Here is a 24227-nt window from a genome sequence, read left to right on the forward strand (position 1 = left end):
TGAGAGGGTAAAGAGAAACTTCAGTTGTTTATCAGGTGTAAGGCACTAATTTTTATGTTGCGCGCAGTAACAAAAAATACAATTACTTTGTTGGAAAATAAAATATTCTTCCCGAGCCACAAGAGTAAAAAAATAACTATGCCGTCAAGATAACAAACACACTCCTAGTACGTCTTCTACTCTAACACAACAACATGAAGTACACAAAAACGTCTTCTTTACCTTTGAAGAGTTCAGATAAGTTGGTTGTGTTGCCAGTTGGATTTTTAAACTTCACATTTTTATCCGTCCACCAAGCAATACCTCTCTTATTTAAGGTTATCTCGGTTTTGGTATCATTATTCAAAACATAATACAATTTGAAAGTATCTAAAAGGCAAAATGATAGTAAAGACAAAGAGGTAAACAAATTGTTACTAACATGTATTTTGGAGATTGTTTAATTTACAAATTAACAAATAGTTTATTTGCAAGTTAAGGAAAAAATTCAAAAAGCATGAAAAGACAGTCCTATAATTTATCAAACAATAAGTTTCATAATACACCCTCATCAATTCTAAGGAGAAAAGAACAATAGAAGAAGATGTGAATAAAGGAATATGTTCTTTACCCTGTGCACATATATTCGTAGTGTGTAGTGACGTAAATTCAAATACTTCGCATTATCCTACCATCTAGTGTGGGGCTCGGATGATTACAAGTTGTTTTTCTTCGAAGAAGTCTTCGAGTCATGAGGTATAGTTACTTCCCCTTCGGTGTATATTGCACATGTTGCTTGGCTTCTTTGTTAGATTGCTTTTAGCTTATCAGGTGAGCGTAAGAAAAAGGTGCAATAAAGTGACAGAAGAAATATGGGCATAATTGAGTGTGTAAAGTAGAAATCTAAATATTATGAGGTAATGCAACCAAAAGCTTTTGGGGAGGAGGGTTGGTGCATATAAATCTACAGCACTACACATTACGAATAGAGGTTTACAGGGTAAGAAACATATTCCATTCGTAGCATGTGTTGGCTTTAGATACATATGCTTAATATTGAATGTAAAGAAGTGCTCCCTTTTGCGGTGGCTAGCGACTGGTTGAAGTACTTGTTTAAAATAGTGTTTTAAGTACACCCTGACCCACTCTTGCTTGTTGATGGGTGAAAACAGAAACACAATAGTGTTTAGTAAAGGTATGTGGCTTCTTCCATGCTGCTGCTTTACAAATATTATTAGGGATATTTCCTAGGAAAACCATAATGGCTCCTTGTTTATGTGTGGAATGAGGCAGTGGTGGTACTGGTAGCACCCTTTTCGCTTTTTTAGAACATGTTTGAATGCATCGAACTATATTATTGGTATTTAAAACAAGGACATACATTGACTTTTTTGCATGTAGGCAACTAGTGCTGCAAATTATAATTTTATAGATGTGTAAGCAAGCCCTTTTTGCTGCAGATGGAAAAGATAGTCTATATGAACAAGTTACTTACCTTTGGTAACTACCCCCAGGCGTCAGACTGGATCCAGAGAGTTGTTTCGCAGCAGTACCCATGCGCGTCGGTGGGTGGCATCAGTCGACTCCTTGTCCGTCGTCGCCAGGATGACGTTGCCGTGTCTACTTGGACGCCAGGCAGTAATGTTTTGTGAACGTGTGCAGGGATGCCCATGTGGCTGTCAAGCAGCGGATCTCCACGTCCCAAAGCAGTAGCAGCTGCTGTAGCCCTAGTAGAGTGGGCGCGTAGTCTTACTGGAGTTTCTTTTTCACAAAGAATCGCAGGTCTTGATGCATAAGACAACCCATCAAGAGATGGTATGTCTGTGCAAGGCCTGACATTTCTTGGAGCCCACATAACCCAGGAAGAGTTGATCGTCCACCCGGAATTCTTTATTTATAAATCTTTTTATAGTTTTATAGCAATTCAAGCATTGAGGAGCAACATGACAGTTACATCCAATTTTCCATACAGGGCAAGTGTTACATATTTCTTCCAACTTTACACAGCTTGTTAACGAGGACTCGACCACCTAAGTACCTGTACATGGCCGTCCCAACTTAACCTTTCCACTTTCTTAATGCATTCCAGCGGTGTCATTACCCTTGTTGTAGGGACTCAGACCGAATACACAGATGTGCTCTGTATTAACTGTGTGCCTCAACTAAGGCCTCGTGTGAAACCCATGAGGCGAAAAAACAACAAAAATAATATGGTGTGACAAAGATCGAAAAAAATAGTGTAAAGAGAGAAAAAACAAAATCAACAAAATAGATTAACCTGTGAATCATGGTGGCTAGGTGCCAGAGTGACGCTCTTTGTAAGGTGGCTGGGTGGGTGGGGGTCGGACAACTCTCACACTAGAAAACCTTGGGGGACTCTCTACTTGGTTAGATGTGGAAGAGGTGGAGGGCCCTCAGTTTGGGGCTGCATGCAAATAAGGTAAGACCTTCTGACAGATATTTCACTAGCAGAGCCCATATATAGTCAAAACCCTTCCTCGTGCCCTCGGTGATGTCTGACAGCCACTCCAGCGCTAAAGCTCGCCAGAGTCTTGCGTGCCACTACGTTACGGACGGGGCCTCCGCCTTTTTCCAGGCCGCTGCCACAGCCAACTTGGCCGCCCCAAGACATAGCCACATGACGGCTCAATCACTATTTGTTTGCCTTTGCAGTACCAGGTTTCTAAGCCCCAGTAGGGTGTGTTCAATGGTCTCCGGAATGGGGTAGCCTAAAATCAGTTTAATCTGTGACAGGATTTCTTTCCGATATGGCTTGATTGAGGACATTCCAATCAAATATGCCTGAAATCACCCAATAAGCCGCAGCCTCGCCAGCATCTGTCCAAGGTGTTAGGCATTATCTTTTGTAGTTTTTGGCGGTGCAAGTACCAATTGTATATTATTTTGTAGTGAGCCTCACGGAGATACATAGATCTGATATGTCCTTATATAAACAGCACAAACACAAACCAAGTTGAGAAGGGTCAGAGGGTAGGTTTAACGACCTAAACTAGATACATACCCCAATATGTAAAGCTCACCTGTGGACACGAGCCCCAACAGAATACAAATAGCGAAACCCAAAACAATATGCCATATGGTGAAAACACAAACAGTGGGCAATTGTTCCCATCAGTAACCATTCGATACCGCCCTGTTTAACATCATTTAGGTTCTCCTTGCCCAGGAGACAAGAAAAAACAACATAGCCTACTGATGTTTTTCTAGGACTATATATGATGTTAAGTGAATGTGTTGGCAAGAAGGGTGGTATATTTAAGAAGATATAGAATATTTGTGGTTACTGAATAAGCAGTGCAAAAAGTGAATCAAACAATGAATGTGAGTGCTTGGATAAAATTGGATCAGTTGAGTAGATTGTGAATTTTAATTATATCTCTCAAATGTCCAAATGTTAAAATATTAGTGAAAATACATATTTAACATAATATCTGTCAGCAATATTGGTCGACATGTTTCAGCATTTTGGATGGAATAGTTCCAATGCTTTCTTCAGGAACTGTTAGAAACTACTGCTCATAAAGTGAGATTAAAAACAATCACCTGTAATTTTCAGGTTTCGTGATCAACCACATACTATTGCTGTATTTTGTTGTAGAAACAACATCCACAGGAGAGACGGTCGAGAGCCAGGAGGAGCCAAGGACCAGTACAACAGGTCCATTGGGCTCCGACTGCACAGCCGTCTATGGACCTACGCAGTGGGAAGAAGGTCCCCCAAGAAACAGCGGGAACAAGCAACATGACAGCATCGTGATGAATCTTAGTTCATACGTCTCGTCAAATGATGAAGAAAGCCTACTAAATAAAGGGTTAAGTTTTGTGCCAACCTAGGAAGGAGATCCTTTTCTAGCCCAAGTTGAATTGGCGAAATTTTTAAGAAAGATTAGGCTACACTATTTCTTTTCCAAACAACAAGACAGTGAAATAGAAAATGAGGATAAGAATACTGGTTTAAGGAAACCATCAACATTTAATCCTCCGATTGCTAGTGTGCCTGCCCAAGTACTGACATTTGAAGAAGCGGCAGAGAAGGACATTCATCAACTTTATTCAACTGAGAATAAATGCTTTCAAATTTATCAAAGAAAGAACAGTTGGCTTTGCGCTCATTAACATCCAACGACAAAATTACAATCAAGCTGGCCGATAAAGGTGGAGCCATCGTTGTACAGGATTCTTATATCTACAGGAGCGAATGCCTGAGACAATTGAATGATCGGAATGCTTACCTTCCTTTAATGGAAGATCCTACTGAACGACTTATGACTATTATCAGTCATATGGTGGAAGAGGCTACCTCAGAAGGGTGGATAACATCACAAGACAAGAAGGACAGTATCTTAAAACCACTCACCCTACGGTGCCATATTATTATTGCCTCCCCAAGGTACATAAACCCGAAAGACCACCACCGGGGCGACCTATCATTTCTGGTATCGGTTCCGTTTTAGACCCGCTCTCTACCTTCGTAGATCATTTTCTAAATCCGATGGTTAAAGAGATGCCGACCAAGATACTAAGGACGTATTAAGACTCCTTCCAGAAATACAATTTAACATCAATATTGACATCCTAGTTTCCTTTGACGTTGAGTCATTATACACCTCGATACCCCAAACGGAAACACTCGAAGTTGTAGGTCACCTAGTAGAACAACGGGACCTCAATTCCATCTCGCCCGTGTCATTCATCATGGGCTTGGCAGAGTTGGCAATGAAAGATAACTATTTCAGGTTCGAAGACACTACATACCTTCAAACATCTGGGACAAGTATGGGTAGTGTCTTCGCTCCTAGTCTTGCCAACCTGTACGTCCACAACTTTGAAGTAACGGAGGTTTTTACACCTACCAATCCGCATCTAGGATACATAGATGACATCTTGGTAGTATGGCGAGGTACTGAAGAAGAATTGCTAGTCTTCCACCAATGGTTGAACACACGCAACCCATATCTAAAATTCACTGTTTAATACAGCAGGACCGAATTGGCATTCCTTGATCTCAAAATTCTAGTTACTCCTAATGGTCTAGAATCCGAACTCTATCGCAAACCTATGGCCAGGAATGCTCTCCTGAGTTATGAAAGTTGCCATCCCAGGGCCCTGAGGAATAATCTACCTTTGGCCAATTCCTCAGGGTTCAAAGAAATTGTTCCAATGAAGAGGCATTCAACCTACATGCAAAGAATGTAGAAGACCAATTAGGCGAAAAGGGATACCCTAAGAAAATCATTCACCAGTCAAAGAAGAGGGCGTCTAACAACCATCGTGAGGCATTGTTAGAAATAACTCCACCAAAAATAAAGTCTAATCGAATCACCTTTGTGAACACTTTTAACATTGGATCTAATCAGGTGCAAAAGATCATTCGAAGACACTGATCGATATTAAACTCAAGTGGAGACAACATTCCTTTGCCCCTCTTTGCCTTTAAAAGAGGACAGAGTCTGAAAGACAAATTGGTCCATACGCAACCAAAGACTAAAGAAGTGGGACATGTGGGATCTACCTCCAGTGCAGGGCCATCACCCATGTGGCATGTGCTCGATATGTCCGCAAACACACAAATCTACATCAGTAGACATAGGTACTACCAGGCCCTGGGAATAACGCAGTTTTACAAACTGCAATAGTGAGAATTTGATTTATCTGATTGTCTGCCCATGTGAGAAACGATATGTGGGCATGACAACTAGAAAGATTAAAACAAGAATACTTGAGCATAAGAGCACGGTGCGCTGTCATAAGCAAGCGACCAGGTTGACAGCACACTTTCTTGAGGTGGGACATGGTCCTAATGATTTTTATTGGGCCGTCCTTGAGAAACCCACAATACCAGAATTCTGTTCAGATGTTGGTAAATTTCTATTAAAAAAGGAACAGAAGTGGGTTTACAAACTCAACAGTGATAAAGAGGGACCTAATGAACCTATACCATGGATGTCTCTCTTAACGTCTGATTACTCAAAGCTTATATATCTAAAAACCTCAGAAGAGTAATCAGCTTTATCGTAACTGCTGGAGTTTGTCCACTAGTCTGGTTAGTTGTATGGACTAAATCACAGAAATACACTGTCCCCAACAAACAGCTTTCAAAAGATTCTTTTCCAATTAACTTAGGGGTGGCTGTTATATGTTTTTTACATTTCCACAACGAACATTTCCAAACGTGGTGAGGCAGAGCGTAACATTTGGGCTCGTTCACATTGTGATATCTAACTATCCAGTTCTTAGCTTCTGATTTCCGGACGACAATAACTTTAACATTTAAGTCTGGCTGTAGTTTATGTGCAACACTGGTTATAGAACACTCACTTCTGGTGAATCATCGTTGACTGCCATGAATTCGAATGAATTATCGGTGGCCACGATACGATTTGGTGTAATTTCCCAAATCGTGTTAGAAACAATAAAAATAAAAATAGTACTCACGATATCAGTTTGTGCGTATGATTACACCGCTTTGCAATTTTTATATGCTTAAATATTGCTATAATCCAGTAATAGTCATTGCGGAAGTAAATAAACTACAGTTCCCAGCATGCTTGGGAGTCATGTGATCGCGATCACGTGCACAGAAGCATTCCCACTGGCGTTTAAAATGGAGTCTGTCCAGTGCTCGGTGCCTCCCCAGTCGGCACAGACGAGAGTGCGGAGACACCGACGGAAAGGTATGCAATACCACAGAAGGTCTATGCAAAGAATGCGTGGCGTGATTTAAGCAACGAGCTGGAGAATCCCCAACTCCATTCGCGAATGTGTGGGCGTCCAATCCTGCATAATACTAGAGCCAGCCGCCTGTATGTTAACGACCAGATACGGCGGCTGAGTCCGTTGTTTGAGTGCGGACTACGAAATGATTGTTAGTGACCTGATTGTTTGATCGAGCGTGGTGCCCTCCTTTGGTCTAACGCGGTCAACAAAATAAAGACTTGCATTTATATATTCATTATAAATCGGCATTTATCAGTCTCTTAATTGACCGCAAACATGATAGAATTGGTTTTCATATGTAAATCCATACGGGCGATAGATAAAGTGCTGTTTTACTGCTCTTGCTAACTATTAAATGGAGACATGATGTCCAATCCTTCTTGAGAAAACATATCGGGTATGCACATCTTTAAAGAACTAAAATAATGAGCGTTATGCTGGAGACATAACTGTGAATGACAAATATCTCTCTGTCATTTTTTGGGCGCCAGCAGTTTAGCGTCATAATTATTGGACTATGAGCTCAATGAACTGTCTTTCTATCTCTAATTCTGAATTCAGAGCGGTGCTCCTATCAACCTGAGCTGCTGCCAGGTGGGGTGAAGTGCCATCACCACTACAAATGGGTGAGTGGCATTGAAAATTAATACTTACCATGCACCTCATTTTTGATGCTCAGTGATGTTTATATTAATACACTGTATGTATGGTCATGTGTTACATGTGACATAATGTTGTCAATTTGTTTTGTTTTATTTACATGTCTCCTGTGGATGTTGTTTCTACAACAAAATACGGTAATAGTATGTGGTTGATCACGAAACCTGAAAATTACAGGTGACTGTTTTTAATCTCACCATATAAGCAGTAGTTTCTAACACGTCCTGAAGAAAGCATTGGAACTATTCCATCCAAAATGCTGAAACATGTCGACCAATATTGCTGACAGATATTATGTTAAATCTGTATTTTCACTATTATTTTAACATTTGGACATTTGAGAGATATCATTAAAATTCACAATCTACTCAACTGATCCAATTTTATCCATGCACTCACATTCATTGTATGATTCACTTTTTGCACTGCTTATTCAGTAACCACAAACATTCTATATCTTCTTGAATATACCACCCTTCTTGCCAACACATTCACTTAACATCATATATAGTCCTAGAAAAACATCAGTAGGCTATGTTGTTTTGTCTTGTCTCCTGGGTAAGGAGAACCCAAATGATGTTAAAAAGGGCGGTATCGAATGGTTACTGATGGGAACAATTGCCCACTGTTTGAGTTTTCACCATATGGCATATTGTTTTGGGTTTCGCTATTTGTATTCTGTTGGGGCTCGTGTCCACAGGTGAGCTTTACATTTGACCTCTAGATACTCTCATATAAACAGCTCCATTGCTTCTCCTCTACTGGACTGGAAAGAGTCGTTGCCCAGAAAGCTCTGTGTCTCTGAAGCTCCTGTGGAGTTAGTGATCGAAAGAGGGAGTAAAGGAAGGAAATCGTGCCCTTGGAGGAGGCCCCTGACTGTGCAAATTACTCTATTGGGAGCAGGTCCCTGGTAGCGGCCAGCCGCTCCTGTGGTTGCTGCACCCAGTGTTTGAGTGGATTGTAATAAAATCCCTCAGAGGGCGTTAGATGGAACACTTTTACACATTCCGCAAGACATGAATTTCTCTTTCCTATATAAGTGGGAGATCATTAGGAAGCCCCCCCCCCCCCTCTTTCCACTGTGAGAAAGCTCCCTCCTTCATTGCCGGGCGAAAATCAGGGTTGAAATGGATGGGGTGTAGGGCGAGGGGAAGGTCGTCAGGGAGAGTGTTTTAGTTAGCAGGTCCCACACTCATAGGGTAGTGGCTGTGGGGGTACTGATGTCCGCATTTGGCGACCTATGTTTTTTCTTTAACCACAAGAGGTTCTACCCGGTATCTGGCAATCCATAAGGAGCCAGTGCTTTTCGGACTCCCTGTTGGACCACTCCGTGATGACACGCAATTGGGCAGCTCGGTAATAGCTTCTGAAGTCTGGGAGAGCTAAGCCCCTAGGTATGTAATGTCTTTGTGAAACAGAAGGGGGAAGTCGCTTGTATACGATACCACTCCTCTACTGGTAGGGTGAGGTTGATCAATAAAGACCCTGCACTATTCACCTTAAAACCTGAAACTCGTTTAAAGTGTTGAAGTTCTTCTAGGTTTGCCGGTAGCGAGGTCTGTGGGTCTTTGATGGGAAGGAGCACGTTGTCCGCGATGAGGGAGATCTTGTGGGCGTCCATGCCGAAGGTTACCCCGTTGATATTCTGGTTCGCCTTCATCCTCAGTGCTAGGGGTTTGATGCGGAAAGCAAATAGCATGGGGGACAGAGGGCATCCCTACCTGGTCCCTCGCGCAAGTGTGAAGTGGGGGAGCGATAATTGGCCTGAAACATGCCAATGAACGAGTCGTTGAACCCGAAGCATTTCAGAGTTCGCGCCAGAAAGGCCCAATCTACCCGATCAAAGGCCTTCTCTGCGTCCAGCGAGAGGAGGGCAGCGGGGATGTTTTTCTTATGTGCTTTTTCAAATATGTGCACTATTCGAAGAAGATTATCATGGGTCTGCCGACCCCTATTAAATTCAGATTGATCTGGGTCGATCAGTGCTGGGAGGAGTACAATTTGGCATCTAAGTTCAGGAGGGAAATTAGCCTATAAGAAGCGCATGCTTTAGGATCTTTTCCCGGTTTGGGAATGACTGTAATCAGCGCTTCCCCCATAGTTTCTGTTACCCTCTGGGCATTCGCTTTTTCGTTAAACAAGAGCACCAGATGGGGTGCCAGTTCGGGCGCGAACGTACGATAGAAAATTACATCAAGCCCATCAGGACCCAACGCCTTCTGTAGTTTCAGGACACCTTCACCTTTTGGATCTTTCTTGTGATGGGCCTGCTCAGTTCCTCGTTTGAGTGGGTCGAGACCTGGGGTAGGGATAGGGACCCCAAGTAGTGTTCTTGTGCAGGGTATAAACCGGATCGGCGGAATACAGGTGTCTGTAGAACTGACCAAAGGTATTCGCGTGGTCCTCCTCACTCCAGTGAGATACGCCGTTGTCATCCACTATCTGTTTAATATATTCCTTTTCTTGTTTGGTCCTTAATTGACGAGCTAATAGAGTGTTCATCTTATTTCCGCTATCGTATCCTCTCATTTACAGCTGCAATATTGTGTGCTCCTTCCTATTAGTGTATATGGCTTTTAACTTACCCTTCAGGGAGATGACTTTACGGTGTGTCTGGCTCAATGGAGACTGTTGGTGCCTTTTTTCCACTAGCTGTAATTCCTTATCTAGCAGGAGCCTCTCCCCTTTCTGCTGGTTTCTAAGGGTGGTGGCCAACTCTATACACTTTCCCCTTATAACCGCCTTAAAGGCGTACCAGTTGTTGGCAAAGGGGGTGAGGGCTGGGTCATTATTCTGAAAATACTTCGTAATTGTCAAGCATTTGTCGTCCAGGAACAGTTTATCCCTGCTGAGAATGTTGGGGAAAAAAACATCTGTGTTTTGGACCCGGCACCAGCCAATTGAGTATTATCTCCAGCAGAGCATGGTCTGAAAGGCATATCGGGTGAAATCGTGTATCAACGACCGCATAGAGGAGAGATTGACTGAGGACAGCATTGTCTATTCTGGAGTGGGTCCTGTGGGAATGGGAAAAAAAGGAATGGTCCCTCGCTGTGGGGCGAGTTTCCTTACAGATGTCTAGTAGGCCCAAAAGCTGAAGAGTTGCTTTAAGACCTTTACTGAATGTTCCTCTGTAGCCCGTTGGGAGGGGGGGGTGCTAGGGGTGGGTTGTGTCCAGTGTGGGATCCCATATCAGACTTTAATCCCCCAACAGTAGAATATTTCCTGCTGCAAACCCCTCCAAAGCGGTAAGAAAGGATTCCAGATAGTCCAACTGCCCCGTGTTAGGTGCATAGACTGTAGCTATGGTGCACTCTCTCCCTCTGAGTTCACGGTCTCCCTCTTTGGAAACGCCCCGAGGTGTCTGATTTAGTAGCTAAGTGATTAAAGGGGATCGAAGCATGGAAGAGGATAGCTACTCTATTTGCTTCGTGGTGGCCGACTATCGGAAGATCTGAGGGTACCGCTTGTGTTTCAGCCTAGTCTCCTCACATTTCTTCAGGTGTGTTTCTTGAAGTGCGGCTATCAGAACCTAGTGGTAAATCAGGTACTTCCATAAGGGGTGTCTTTTATTGGGCGAGTTAAGCCCCCTTACATTCCAGGAAAGATAATTAACTGCCATAGTACTGGATATGTCTCTCCCTTCCTCAATGCGGCTTGCCTGAGTATTCAACCCCTCCCTACCAGCCCAACTGAGTAGAATTAAAAAGCACCATGATACACAACAAATGGATTAACAAAGAACTAAAACTGAGTTGTGGGGACCACCATCCCAGAGGAGGACCTCCTTTCGTTCAACTTTAGGAGCGAGGCCATTTCTGCTCCCTGCAACCCCTTCCAACTTGTTACAAGGGTACTAACTCCATCTTGTATGTGGCTATAACTAACAACCCCTCCCTTACTTCTTCTCAATCTCCCGAGAAGCGTATCTTACGGCAGTCCAAGAGTCTCGGTTTACGGAGAGTGTGTGAAGGAATGACAGCCCTTCATACCCATGCCCTTGACTCCCGTTACCTTGCCATCAGACCCAGGCTAGACTTAGGTGATCGGTCCCAGCGGGCTACTTTCCGAGAAGTCAGACTCACCTCACCTCAGTCTGGTGTTATCTTGCTCCTCCGACCAGCCGTTCTCCAAGGACCTGCGCCTCTTCGGTCTTTGGCCTGGGCCCCTTCACTGTTCTTCGGTGAGGATTCTCTCGTTGAATGGGGAGGTCTGATTCCCAAGAGTTCCGCAGCTTCCTCCAGCTCAGTACAGTACAGTGGACTTGCTTGTTGTCTATGTGGAAGACAAGGCCCAGCAATACTTTGTGTCTCTCTCTCACAAGGTTTCGGTGATCGGGCGGAACAGCTGCCGCCTTACCAGGGTGGCTTGTGCCAAATCTTGGAAAAGCGATCAAGTGGCATTTTGGAAGGAGACTTTCTCGGTTCCCGTCACTCTTTGAAGTACTAGCTCCTTAGTTAGTCCCCTATGACTGTGGAGAAGAAGCCCACCAGGAAGACCCCACCCCAAACCCACCCCCCCCAAAGATCCGTGCCCTCGCAGCCCTAATCCAGGCCCCTGACCCTTATGTTGTCTCGCCGAGAGTGATTGTCCAAATCTTCACACTTCACAGCAGAGGCCTCTAACTGTTCGGATACTTCAGTTGTGCCTTCCTCCAGTGGCCGCAGGCAATCTTCCAACTCTTAGCATTTCACCTCCACTCCTAATGAGAGCATTCCCACCGAGTCCACGTCCGCTTGCAGAGCTACCATCTTTCCTCTCACCTCTGCTATAAAGGATTCAAAGGAGGCATCCATGTCTGCCTTGATGTCTTCTCATAATTCCTTTTTAAAGTCCCGGCGGGATGCTAAAAAATCTTTGCTGGTGAGCGCCATGTTGTCTCCCTGCTGTTTGTAACCTTCCTTGGCTGAAGTTGTGCCCGTCTGGGCAAAGTAGTTGGAAACTTTGTTAGCCGCAACTTTTTTGGGGGGCATATGGGGTGTATGAGAGTAGGGTCTGCAATCCTATGATCACCCCAGATTTTTGCTTTTTGCTTCACTGGTTTACGACTTTCCCTGGCTGTGGGCCTGCTATTCAGACCCACAGCCTAGCTGTTCTCTCTCTAAATTGACTCACATGTACCTTAGGTGCATTTACCAATTGGTACTGGGCCACCTTATCAATCCCTGTACAGAATACCTTAGGTATCCAGGGCATAGGTGTACCTAACCCAGGGCCTACCAGGGGCTGCAGCATGTATTATGCCACCCCTGGCTGGCCATCCAAATCTGACACAACTGGCTGCACGACAGCTGGGGCAAGGTGGTGTAATCAGCCTTTGCTTTAGATATAGTATTCCTATATCTAACCCTAAAATGGACACATGTATTCCCATCAGTCACTCCTATGGCAGGCCTTAACAATCCTGAAGGCAGAGTGCTTGGAATTATGTGAGATGGTGCTCTGGCATGAGCTGAGCCCGTCTGCAGCTTGCGGAACCAAGTCCTAATAGCTGTTCCATGATAACGCGTACCATATACTCTTAAGTGCAATATAATCCTCGCGGTCATTTGCTATCTTTGGTATCGCATTATCAAAACATGTCGAGTAAGGTGTCATACGAATTGGAATACTAACCCCTCGCCAATTCTGGCGACGGGGTTAGCATTCCACCCTTCTAGAGGGACACGACATGTATGTAACTGTGAACCCCGGTTAAAGCTAACTCGAGCCTCAGCATCACAAAATGGATGCTGCCACCACAGACACAAGTCTGACCTCCTGCTGCTGGGAGTCCTTCCAGCGAGGAGAGCTTGGACAAAGGGTTTCCTGTAAGGGGCGGTGCTAGCACCATCCCAGACAGGGTTTTGCGTATCCCAGGTAGGCAGGGCTGAGAGGAAGGTGACTACAAGTGGCACCCCAGTGCTCACTGTGCATATGCCGGCTTGAACCAGTTCCAGGGGCACACCAGCCCCTGAGCTGGGGAAAGTGCGGACATGGGAGAGGGGTGTAACCACCCCCCTCCTGGTCCCACCCATGGGCAGGACCTAGTTGCGTGCCAGCCCCTTTTCTTAGAATAAAGGTAGGAGCAGGCCCCCTTCCCAAATTAGATAATTCTGGATCTTGAACTACTTTCCACGAAAGGAACCCTTCTGAAGACTCTCCCTTGTGGCTAAGGAGTAGCCACCCTGCACCCGCAGGCACCATCTAAGCATCGCGGTTTGCTGTAAATCCATCCTCCGGATCAAGACTGCCCAGCTCGACGAGACCCGGATTCCCTGGCATCTCTTACCTCTACCTGCATCATCAGCCCAGCTGAGATTCGTGGGTTTGACGAGACCTGAGGGACAGGCCACCTTCAAAACTGCACGACGCTTAACCAGCACGACCGCCGAGGGATCCTCGAGTGAGTGCTTTGGGGTTTGAGAAGCCCTAACCCTGAGCAGCTCCAGCACCGAAGTCCAGCCCCCCAGCATCCACGAGATCTGCGTGGGGCCCTTCTGTTCTTTGCTGCTCACCGCGCTGTCCGGCCACTTGCCTGCTGGCTTGTGGACCTCTTGACGACGTACCACGACGATTTCATCGCTGGTCTGGTTGCTCCAGACTGGCCCTTGCTCCCTTCCAAAAGAGGAGCACCCCGGACCCTCCTGGTCCACTCCAGACGCCATCTTGACTCCACCGCGTGGGCTTGACTTTGCCAAGGTTTGTTGCCCCAATCCTGGGTCCAGCATCGCCGACAGCAGACACCTTCGTGGGACAGCTCGCACCTCCAGCCTGGTCGCCGACAACGCCTCCTGGTCCGAGGGACAGCAGAGTCCAGCGCCGCCCACTCACCTGGTCGAGGTGACTTCATCCGGTGCCATCCTGGTGCCCACCTAATCACTGGCTAGTGATTAAGAACTGAGTCCCCTCTGCTTTCAGGTCATCTCCATCACCGATCCAGGCTTGGATCCCATCGAACATCTTCACTGGTCGCCTGCCAGCAACTTCTTCTTTCAGGCTCCATAGACTTCAACGAGGATTCCAGACGTCTTTTCAACCCTATGCAGCCGCAGCCCCTGGGCTAGGTAACCTGAGCATTTCGGTGCTCCAACATAGGTTCACTATCTAAGTGTCCAGATCCTTTTTCGTTTTCAGTCTATCTAGTCGGATTCGTCCGATAACAGTAACTTTACAAATACTAGCTTCCATAGACTTTGTCCCGCATCCCGCGTGAGTGCACATTCTGCACTAGATCTCCATAGGCCTCCTGCTCCTAACCTTAGGGTTCAGTAGTGTAGTCCTAGCGATCCTGAAGCCTCTGGATCTTGTTACTTACCTGCTAGTATTTCGCATTCCACTTTTAGTGTATATGGTTTTTCGTGCCCCTCGGGCATTTGTGTAAATTGTGCGACTTAAAGTATTTTCGTAAGAGTTTTGTTGTGTGCTTAGCTCCCTGACTCATAAAGAGTTCAGGGTAGACTTGTTATAAATAAATATCCTTTTATTTTCATAACAACTGGTGAGGTGTCCTTTCACTTGGTGTTCAAGGGGTATATGTGATGGTATAACAGGTGGCTTAACACGCCCTCTAGAGTTTAGCCTAAAGACTGCTCTTGTCCATGCTACTAGGATAGCTGGTCTATAAGGTTGACTTACAACCAATCATCAATAAGGGTCGTTTGGTATGATACACAGTGATCACTAGAATAGTGAGCACTATATATAATATATCAGGCCAACTTTCACATGGGGGTTGAAGGAACAGCCGCCTGGGGCCTTCCCCGCTGATGGGGGCTCCGATGGATCGAGTCTGGTCGCCTGCTGAACACGTGTTTACCAAGGCCAGTACCTCGGAAGTTGCTCCTAACCTGCAGGGACCTTTTTAGTGAGGTATCCTGGTTACTGAGTCACTGGCTTTGGGGGCGCCAGTGAGGAAACCACGCACGCTGCTGCTGGGGCTCCCCTTACTCAGGTGGGAGAGTGAGGCAATGTGCAGCCAAGTGGCATCTTGTTGCAGGGAGACAGCGCCATTTTGAAGGCAGGAAGAGACCGGCCGGGGGTCAGGCGTCTGATCGGGAGCCCCCGCTGCTGTTTCAGACGTGGGGAGTCCCCCTCTTACTTCTCTGACGGGTTATAGTCCCCCGTATCTCCGCTATGGATTGGTTTCCCCTCCTCACGAGTGCTGTTGACTTTATGCTCCGGGCTGGGAGCTGACTAGATGCGCCGCCGGGAAACTGCTCCTGGGAGATGCTCCTAGCATGCGCCAACCTCAGGGCTCAGTACCCGCATATCCTTGCCGCTTCCTCAGCTCCCCAGCGGCAGTTAACTCCTGTGGCGCTCTACGGCCATTTTGCGTTGTCCAATGGTGAGACAAGCCTGCTCTTTTCACCACTCAATCTATTGCCGTCTGTAGCTGCCGGAGGGTCTCCCCTGCACTCCAGGACCTCTATTCACTTGTGTGAGGCTTTGGCTGGGGTCATCGGCTGATTGGTAACCTGTGTGTGCCTGCTTGTTCGGGCCTGGGACGGAGCCGATCGTATTCATATCCGAGCTGCCATGACGCCCCTCTCCCCCACCCGGAAATATTTAGTGCGGTCAGGGTAGGAGAACAGGGCACGTTTCGAGTCCAGACGGTGGAGTCTCTCCTCCTCTTTGGAAGGGTGTAGAGGAGGGAAGAAGGTGGGAAATGTGAGGGTCTGACCTATGCAGAAAGAGGTAATCACTTTGGGCAGGAAAGAGGGCCTAGTGCGAAGGACCACTTTATCCGGATGAATAGCAAGAAAAGGAGGCTTGAAGGACAGAGACTGATGCTCACTCACCTTGCGGGCAGAGGTGATGGCTAGCAGAAAAGCAGTCTTTAAAGTAAGAAGATGAAACCGACAATTATGTAGTGGCTAGAAGGGAGCACCCATAAGATAAGTAAGGACAAGATTCAAGTCCCATTGGGGCATTACGAAAGGAGAACGAGGAAAGAGATTAGTAATGCCCTTCAGAAATCTATTTACAATAGGAGAATGAAAAAAAAGGCTGATCAGGAAGACGAAGAAAGGCTGAAATGGACAAAAGATAGCCTTTAAGGGTAGCTAGAGCAGAGCCCTGCTGGGCTAAGGATAGAATGAAGAGGAGAGCATCTAAAAGAGCGGCAGAAAGTGGATCCACAGCATTTGATGTGCACCATGCCACAAATGTATGCCATCTACAGTCTTATACAGTTTTAGTGGAGGAACACCTGGCTGCCAAGATGATGTTACAGACTTCAGAAGGAAGGTCAAAAGCTTTCAACTGCCGCCGCTCAATCTCCACGCAAGGAGGTGGAGGCTGGACAGGTTCGGGTGGAGGACCGTCGCCTGTTGCGACAGAAGATCCTCCCGAAGCGGCAGTATAATCGGAGGATTGATGGCCATGCTCAAGAGCTCGGGGTACCATACTATTTGTGCCCAGTCCGGAGCGACGACAAGTACTTGGGCCCGGTCACGTTTGATCTTCTTCAGAACTCTGAGTAGAAATGGTGCAGGCGGAAAGGCGTAGAGGAGGAAGCAACTCCACTCATGACGAAAAGCGCCGCCTTGGACACTCCAATGCACATAACTGGTGACATTGCGCGTTCTCTTTGGTGGTGAACAGATCTAACCAAGGCTCTCTCCACTGTTGAAAGAGACCTTGCAACACCTCCGATTCATGATCCAGAATGCACCGGCAGCTGAGTTAGTCCACCCTGGTGTTCAGGGAACCTGCCAGGCGCTGAACCAGCAGGGATATGCCCTGATGTTCCAGCCATGTCCAAAGGAGAAGAGCCTCTTGACACAGGGTCCACCCTGCCCCGTTTGTTGCAGTACCACATGGCGGTGGTGTTGTCTGAACACCTGCACTACACTTCATTTAACCGAAGGAAGGAATGCCTTGAATGCCAAACGGATCGCCCGAAGCTCCAGAAGGTCGATGTGGAGACCCCCGATTTCCGCCTCTCCCATGTGGCCGCCCCACCCCAGGAGTGACGCATCTGACACCACTGTGAACACTGGTTGGGGAAGGGTGAGAGATCGGACGTTGAGACAATCCTGGTTTGTGAGCCACCACTGCAATTGACGTGCAGTCCCCTCCCAGATCTGGATGACATCGGAAAGATTCCCCTGATGCTGCGTCCAATGTAACTTCAGGCCTCACTGCAGAGCCTGCATATGCCGCTTGCCAGGATCCACCAGCAGAATGCACGAGGCCATGAGGCCCAGCAGGGTCATTCTCACAGAAAACCGGGATAGAGGATGAAACATCGGTATCGTAGCCTGAAAATGCTGGACTAGCTGCTCAGGAGGATAAGTCCGAAACTGCTCTGTATCCAGAACAGCTCTGATGAAAAGGAGCTTCTGAGAGGGACTCAGATGCGACTTCGGCACGTTGATAGTGAACCCCAGCGAATGCAGGAGGTCCGTCATAGTCTGGAGGTAGGAGACAGCCTGGGGTGAGCCCACCTTCAACAGCCAGTCGTCGAGATGCACAAGTTACATATCTTCGGTAACGATATATCTGTAGGAAACAGTAGTTAAGTGTTAGATTCCTTACCTTAGAATATCCCCAGGCGTCAGACTGGATCCGTAAAGTTTTTTCGTCAGCAATACCCTTGCGCGTCGGTAGGCGTAGTCTGCGGCTCCATGTCCGTCGTCGTGATCGTCGGAATGACTGAGTACTTAGACGCCGCCCTCGCACGCCGACGTCAGTTCTGTACACAACTTTCCGCGCCAGGAACGCAGAGCCATGCAAGAAACCAACACTGGTGCCATGAGACTAGGGCCCTCAAAGGAGGATACCTTAACCCTAGATATCAGTTTGCAGAACGGGGAGGATGGGTGGGGCGGTAAGGAATCTTACACTAACTACTGTTTCTTAAAGATATATTGTTACAAAAGGTAAGTAACTTGTGCATCTGAAAGAAACAGGTTAGTGTTAGATTCCTTATCTTAGAATAGATACCCCGACAATACCAACCCCGGTGGTGGGTCTGCGAACCAACATCACACCAGAAAGTCCTGGAGAACCGAACGGCCGAAAAAGCAATCTCTCCGGACTTGGCTGTCCAGGCAGTAGTGCTTAGCAAACAAGTGTAGCAGGCCCACGTAGCTGCCTGACAGATGTCCTGCAAGGGGACTACCCGACCCAGGGCAGGAGTAGCCGCAGTGGCCAGAGTGGAATGGGCGCGCAGACACACAGGAGACTCCTTTTTCGCAAAGGAATAACAGACCTTGATGCACAAAACAACCCACCGAGAGATGGTCCGCTTGTGCACCGTCCGTCCCTTCTTAGCGCTAACATAACCAACAAAGAGCTGGTCGTCACCCGGAACTGGCGTGTGCGGTCTAGATAAAAGGAGAGCGCGTGTTTTGGGTCCAGACGGTGGAGCCTCTCTTCCTCTTTCGAGAGATGTGGAGGCAGAAAGAAGGGGGGCAAGGTGATGGACTGCCCGATATGAAAGGCTGTAACCACCTTGGGCAGGAAAGAAGGACGAGTCCTCAGAACAACTTTGTCCGGATGGACAGAGAGGAAAGGAGGCTTAAAAGACAGAGCCTGGAGCTCACTCACTTTCCTGACAGAGGTGATCGCAACCAGTAATGCAGATTTAAGAGTTAGAAGATGAAGAGGACAGTTATGAAGTGGCTCAAAGGAAGCACACATCAGATAAGTCAGTACAAGGTTCAAGTACCACTGAGGCATTACAAAGGGAACAGGAGGGAAACATGTGTGTGATGCCTTTCAAGGATCTATTTACCACTGGGGACCGGGAGAAGGCTGAAATAGCTGAGAGATAGCCTTTGATAGTGCCCAGAGCAGAGCACTGCTGGGCAAGAGAAAGAAGGAAGAGGAGTACCTCTGAAAGGGGGGCAGAAAGTGGATCCACAGCATTTGGTGTGCACCATGCCACAAATTTATTCCACTTGCAGGCGTATTCTGTTTTTGTGGAGGGACGCCTGGCTGCCAGAATCACATCGCAGACTTCAGGATGCAAGTCAAATGGCCTCAACTGTCACCGCTCAATCTCCACGCATGTAGGTGGAGACTGGACAGGTTCAGGTGGAGGACCGTCCCCTGCTGCTGTGACAGAAGGTCCTCCTGAAGAGGCAGACGAATCGGGGGATCGATTGACATGTTGAGTAGCTCGGGATACCAGAATCTTCGTGCCCGGTCCAGAGCCACAAGGATAACTTGGGCCCGGTCTCGACTGATCTTCTTCAGCACTCCGAGCGGAAGTGGTATAGGCGATAAGGCGTACAACAGACCGCAGCTCCACTCGCGTCGAAAAGCGTCGCCGAGCGAGTGCCGCCTTGGAAATTCCAAAGCGCAGAACTGATGACATTGCGTGTTCTCTTCGGTGGCGAATAGATCTAACCAAGGCTCTCCCCACCGCTGAAAGAGACCTTGCGCCACGTCCAAGTTCAGACACCATTCGTGATCCATCATGCACCAGCGGCTGAGTTCAGACGCCCTGGCGTTCAGAAAACCTGCCAGGTGTTGAACCACTAGGGTGACGCCCTGGTGTTCCAGCCATGTCCAGAGGCGCAGAGCCTCCTGACAAAGGGTACACGACCCCACCACGCCCTGTTTGACGCGGTACCACATGGCGGTGGTGTTGCCCATGAAAACCTGCACTACACATCTCCGGACAGAGGAAAGGAATGCCTTCAGTGCAAGTCGGATTGCCCGCAGCTCCACGAGGTTGATATGGAGCCGGGACTTCGCCAGAGACCAGAGGCCTCTGATCTCCGCCTCTCCCATGTGGCCCCCCATCCCAGGAGGGACGCATCCGTCACCACTATGTGCACCGGTTGGGGAAGAGAGAGGGATCTGCCGATGACCCAATAGCGTTCCGTGAGCCACAACTGCACTTGTCTTGCAGTGCACTCCGAGATCAGGACGAGGTCGGACAGGTTGCCCTGGTGCTGTGCCCACTGAAACTTCAGGTCCCACTGCAGAGCCCGCATCCACCACCTGGCGTGGTGCACCAGCAGGATGCAGGAGGCAATCAGCCCCAGGAGCCGCAGCGTCAACCTAGCCGAAACTCTGGATAAAGGCTGAAAGATCTGAATCAGAGCCTGAATATCCTGAACCCGCTGCTCAGGAGGATAAACCCGAAACTGCGCAGAGTCCAGAACCTCTCCGATGAAAAGGAGCGCAAGTGTGACTTCGGCACGTTGATGGAGGAACCCAGCGAGTGCAGGAGATCGGCCGTAGTCTAGAGGTGGGAGACGACTGTCTGGGACGAGCCCGCCTTCAAAATCAGTCGTCGAGATAGGGGGAAGACTGAAACCTCTGATCGGGGAAGACTGAAACCCCTGATCTGCGCAGATGAGCTGCGACCACCACCTTCACTTACGTGAACACCCGAGGGGCACTGGTGAGGCCGAAGGGGAGCACGGTAAACTGAAGGTGCTTGTGGCCTACCCTGAACCTCAGGTGGCGCTAGTGGGCCAGCAGGACGGGGATGTGGAAATATGCACCCTGCAAGTCCAACGCCACCATCCAGTCTCCAGGGTCTAGGGCAGCCAGGACCTGAGCCAAAGTCAGCATCTTGTACTTCTCCTTCCGGAGGAAGCCGTTGACGCTCCGAAAGTCCAAGATAGGGTGTAGTTCTGGCCCAGGAATGCGCCCGATGGCCCCCCTGGCCAAGAGAGTTGTAACTTCCTCCTGCAGAAGTTGCAAGTGATCTCCCGACATGCGGTGGTACTGCGTTGGCATGGCTGGAGGGGTCGCCTCAAAGGGGAGGGAGTAGCCCCTTTGGACGATTTGCAGCACCCACCTGTCTGAGGTGATGGTACGCCAGTGGAGGAGGTAATGGGGAACCCTACACCCTACTGACATCGAATGGGCCTGAAAGCTCCGATTAGGAAGGCTTTGAAGGGGCGAAAAGCAGAAGTTTGCTGATGCTGGCCTGACAGGCCCAAGGACTTGCCCGTAGCCCTGGATCCTTGAAACGCTCAAGCGCACTGTCTGCTTTGTTGCCAAAAAGGAGACGGCCACCAAAGGGCATGTTCATGAGAGTGGGCTGGACATCCCACGAAAAATTGGCATACCTCAGCCAGGCGTGGCGATGAATCGCCACCGTTCTGAAATCGCTCTGCCCAGCGAGTCCGTGGTATCAAGTCCACATCGTATAGAGTAACGTGCTGCATCTCGCCCCTCAGCAAGTGCCTGGGTCTCCTCCGGAGCCTGGGGCAGCACGTCCGCAACCGTGTCCCAGAAGCAGTGGGTGCAGCGGCCCAAAAGGCAAACGATGTTGATAGACGGCAACCCCAAAATCAGTGAGGAGAACAGTTTCTTTCCAAACTGGTCGAACCTTTTGGATTCCCAATCCGGGGGTGCGGTCGGGAATGCGGTCTGGGACGTAGAGGCCTGGATCACAAGGCTCTCGGGGGTGGGGTGTACGGACAGAAAGCTGGGGTCACCCGGAGCTGGGCAGTGGTGTCAGGCCACGTTCCGATCCACAGGAGGCACTGTGGAGGGCTTGGACCCTCCACAGTGCCCCCTGAACGTCCGTGAGGGCTTCATTGAACGGGAGCAGAGGCTCCAAAGAGCTTACTGGTGGCTGAAGCACCTCGGTCAGGAGGTTAGTCTTCACAGCCGCGGCAGGGAGCTCAAAAGCCAAGGCCTTGGCTGCCCTGTCCAACACCATACCATAGGTAGCACCCTCCTCCGTAGCCACGGAGGTAGGAGAGATGAATCCAGTGTCAGGTGATGTATCCAGAGTACTGGCGTCCCCCAGCTCATCTGCCCAGTCCTGACTTACCTGGCACTGTTGTGCCAGAGGGTCCTCAGACCCCTCCCAGTCCTCCCCTGCATCCGTGTCCTGATAAACAGGCAGAAAGGAATAGATGAATTGCTCACCCACCAACGCCGGAGACAGCGCCGAGTGGAGCCGCTCCGACGCCGGACCCGGACTGAAACTGGGGTCGGCGTCGTCCGAAGACGGCGCCGGGAGCGACATCATCGGGGTCAGCGCCAGCAGGGGAGTCGTGAGGTCAACTGGCATCGACTGGGAACCAGGCCTGGATCCCCCGGGGCCCTGCGGTGTCGGGACCGAAGTTGACGACGGCGCCGGGACCAAAGCCCCAGACGGTGCCAGGGCCGAAGCCGCTGAACCGCCTGGACGGGTCTGCAGGGCCCAAAGGCACGCCGATAGGCGTCGACGGAGGGAAGCGAGTCCTCAGGGCCACAAAGAAATCACGTATCTTCTCCGGCGTCTAATGCAGTCCAGGGACCGGAGGGTATGGGGCTGGATGAGACGCCTGCGGCTCCAGCGGAGCCGCGCGGGTGGGGTCACCCGAACCCTCAGCCATGTTGCGAGACCGGCAAGGTGAGTTGGAAGAGCGATGTTGCCTCTTCGACTCTTTTTAGATTGCCTCGACTTGCCTGAGTGCGAGGACTTGGAGCCCGACGAACGGTGTGGGCACCGGCTCCGCGACCGGTCCCTAGACCGGGACCTTGAGCGGCGCGGAGCAGACTGCCGGATCTCGCGGAACTTACGGGACCGCTCCCCCCTAGCTTTAGAGGTCAAGGCCCGGCAGTCGGGGCACGACTTGTCGTCAAGGTCAGCCCTGAGGCAGTAGAGACACCGGCAGTGGGGGTCGATCACCAACATCAGGCGGTGACAGGCGTCGCACGGCTTGAATCCAGGCATCACTACCGGCACCAGGAGTCGATAACGACTCGAAAAGAATAGCCAAAATAGCCAAAAAGGTAGTCAAAAAATTACTAGGGTACAAGCCCTTCGCCGATCTGCGCTTGCTGGCATGGAAAAAAGAAGATCTGACGTCAGCGCACGAGGGCGGCATCTAAGTACTCAGACGATGTCATTCCGGCGATCACGAAGCTGACGACGGACGCAGAGCCCCAGACGACGCCTACCGATGTGCAAGGGCACTGATGACGAAAAAACATTCCGGATCCAGTCTGACGCCTGAGGATATTTTAAGGTAAGGAACACTAACCTGTTTCTTTCAGATAGGGGAGTACTGGAACCCCTGATCTGCGCAGATGAGCTGCGACTACCGCCATCACTTTTGTGAACACCCGAGGGGCGCTGGTATGGCTAAAGGTGTAGCACGATAAATTGAAAATGCTTGTAGCGCCTGAGGGCTGGCAGGACGGGGATTTGGAAATAGGCGTCCTGCAAATGGGTGGAAAGGTTCGCCCGCTGGCCCCTAACCCTGTCGCTGGGTCCCATGTCCGCGGCCACGCATAGACTGGGTAGTTTGCGTGGTCCTGTGGCTCAATTGGGTGGAACGTGGAGGGGCACCCCTTCTGTGCCCGCGAAAGGGGCAAAAGGCAGACTGTAGGGCGAGAGGTTGTTGTGAGGCCCAAGGATCTGGCCGTAGCCCTATAATCCTTGAAGTGCTCGAGCGCAGAGTTCACCTTGTCACCAAACGGGTAACAACCATCAAAGGGCATGTCCAAAAGGGCGCATTGAACATACCCCGAAAAACTAGACGTCCTCAACCAGGCGTAGTACCTCAGGACTACCAACGTGAAAACTGTTCTGCCCAGATTTGGGAGGATCCACCCCACACCTGATGGTGAGCTTAGCTGCGTCTCAACTCTCAGCAACTGCGCAGGTGAGCATGGCCCAGGCCTCCTCCAGGGACTGTGGCAGCACTTGCGCAACGTATCCCACACCGTATGGGTATAACTGCCAAGAGGAATGCGGTTTTCACCGACCGCAGCCCTAAGCTGGCAAAAGAAAACATCTTCCCAAGGTGGTCCAGCTTGTTGGATTCCCTATCTAAACAAGCAGTAGGGAATGCGCCATTAGAGGAAAAGGCTTGGACCACAAAGCTCTCAGGGGTTGGGTGCTGGAAGAACCAAAGTGGGTCGCCCAAAGCCGGGCGGTGGCATCTGGCGATCAT

The 24227-nt window shown here is 49.0% G+C and overlaps 1 protein-coding gene across 1 annotated transcript in view; it reads right to left on the bottom strand.

The window, feature by feature from the left end:
• Positions 1-24227, bottom strand: part of CDC50A (cell division cycle 50 P4-ATPase accessory subunit A) — a 274615-nt gene that overhangs the window by 41308 nt on the left and 209080 nt on the right. The window contains exon 5 of the mRNA XM_086926514.1: positions 223-369. Coding sequence (XP_086782640.1) covers positions 223-369 — 147 coding nt within the window. The remainder of the gene's footprint in view (positions 1-222; positions 370-24227) is intronic.

This window comes from Lissotriton vulgaris, chromosome 6 (genome assembly GCF_964263255.1).
Source record: "Lissotriton vulgaris chromosome 6, aLisVul1.2, whole genome shotgun sequence".
Classification (NCBI taxonomy): Eukaryota; Metazoa; Chordata; class Amphibia; order Caudata; family Salamandridae; genus Lissotriton; species Lissotriton vulgaris.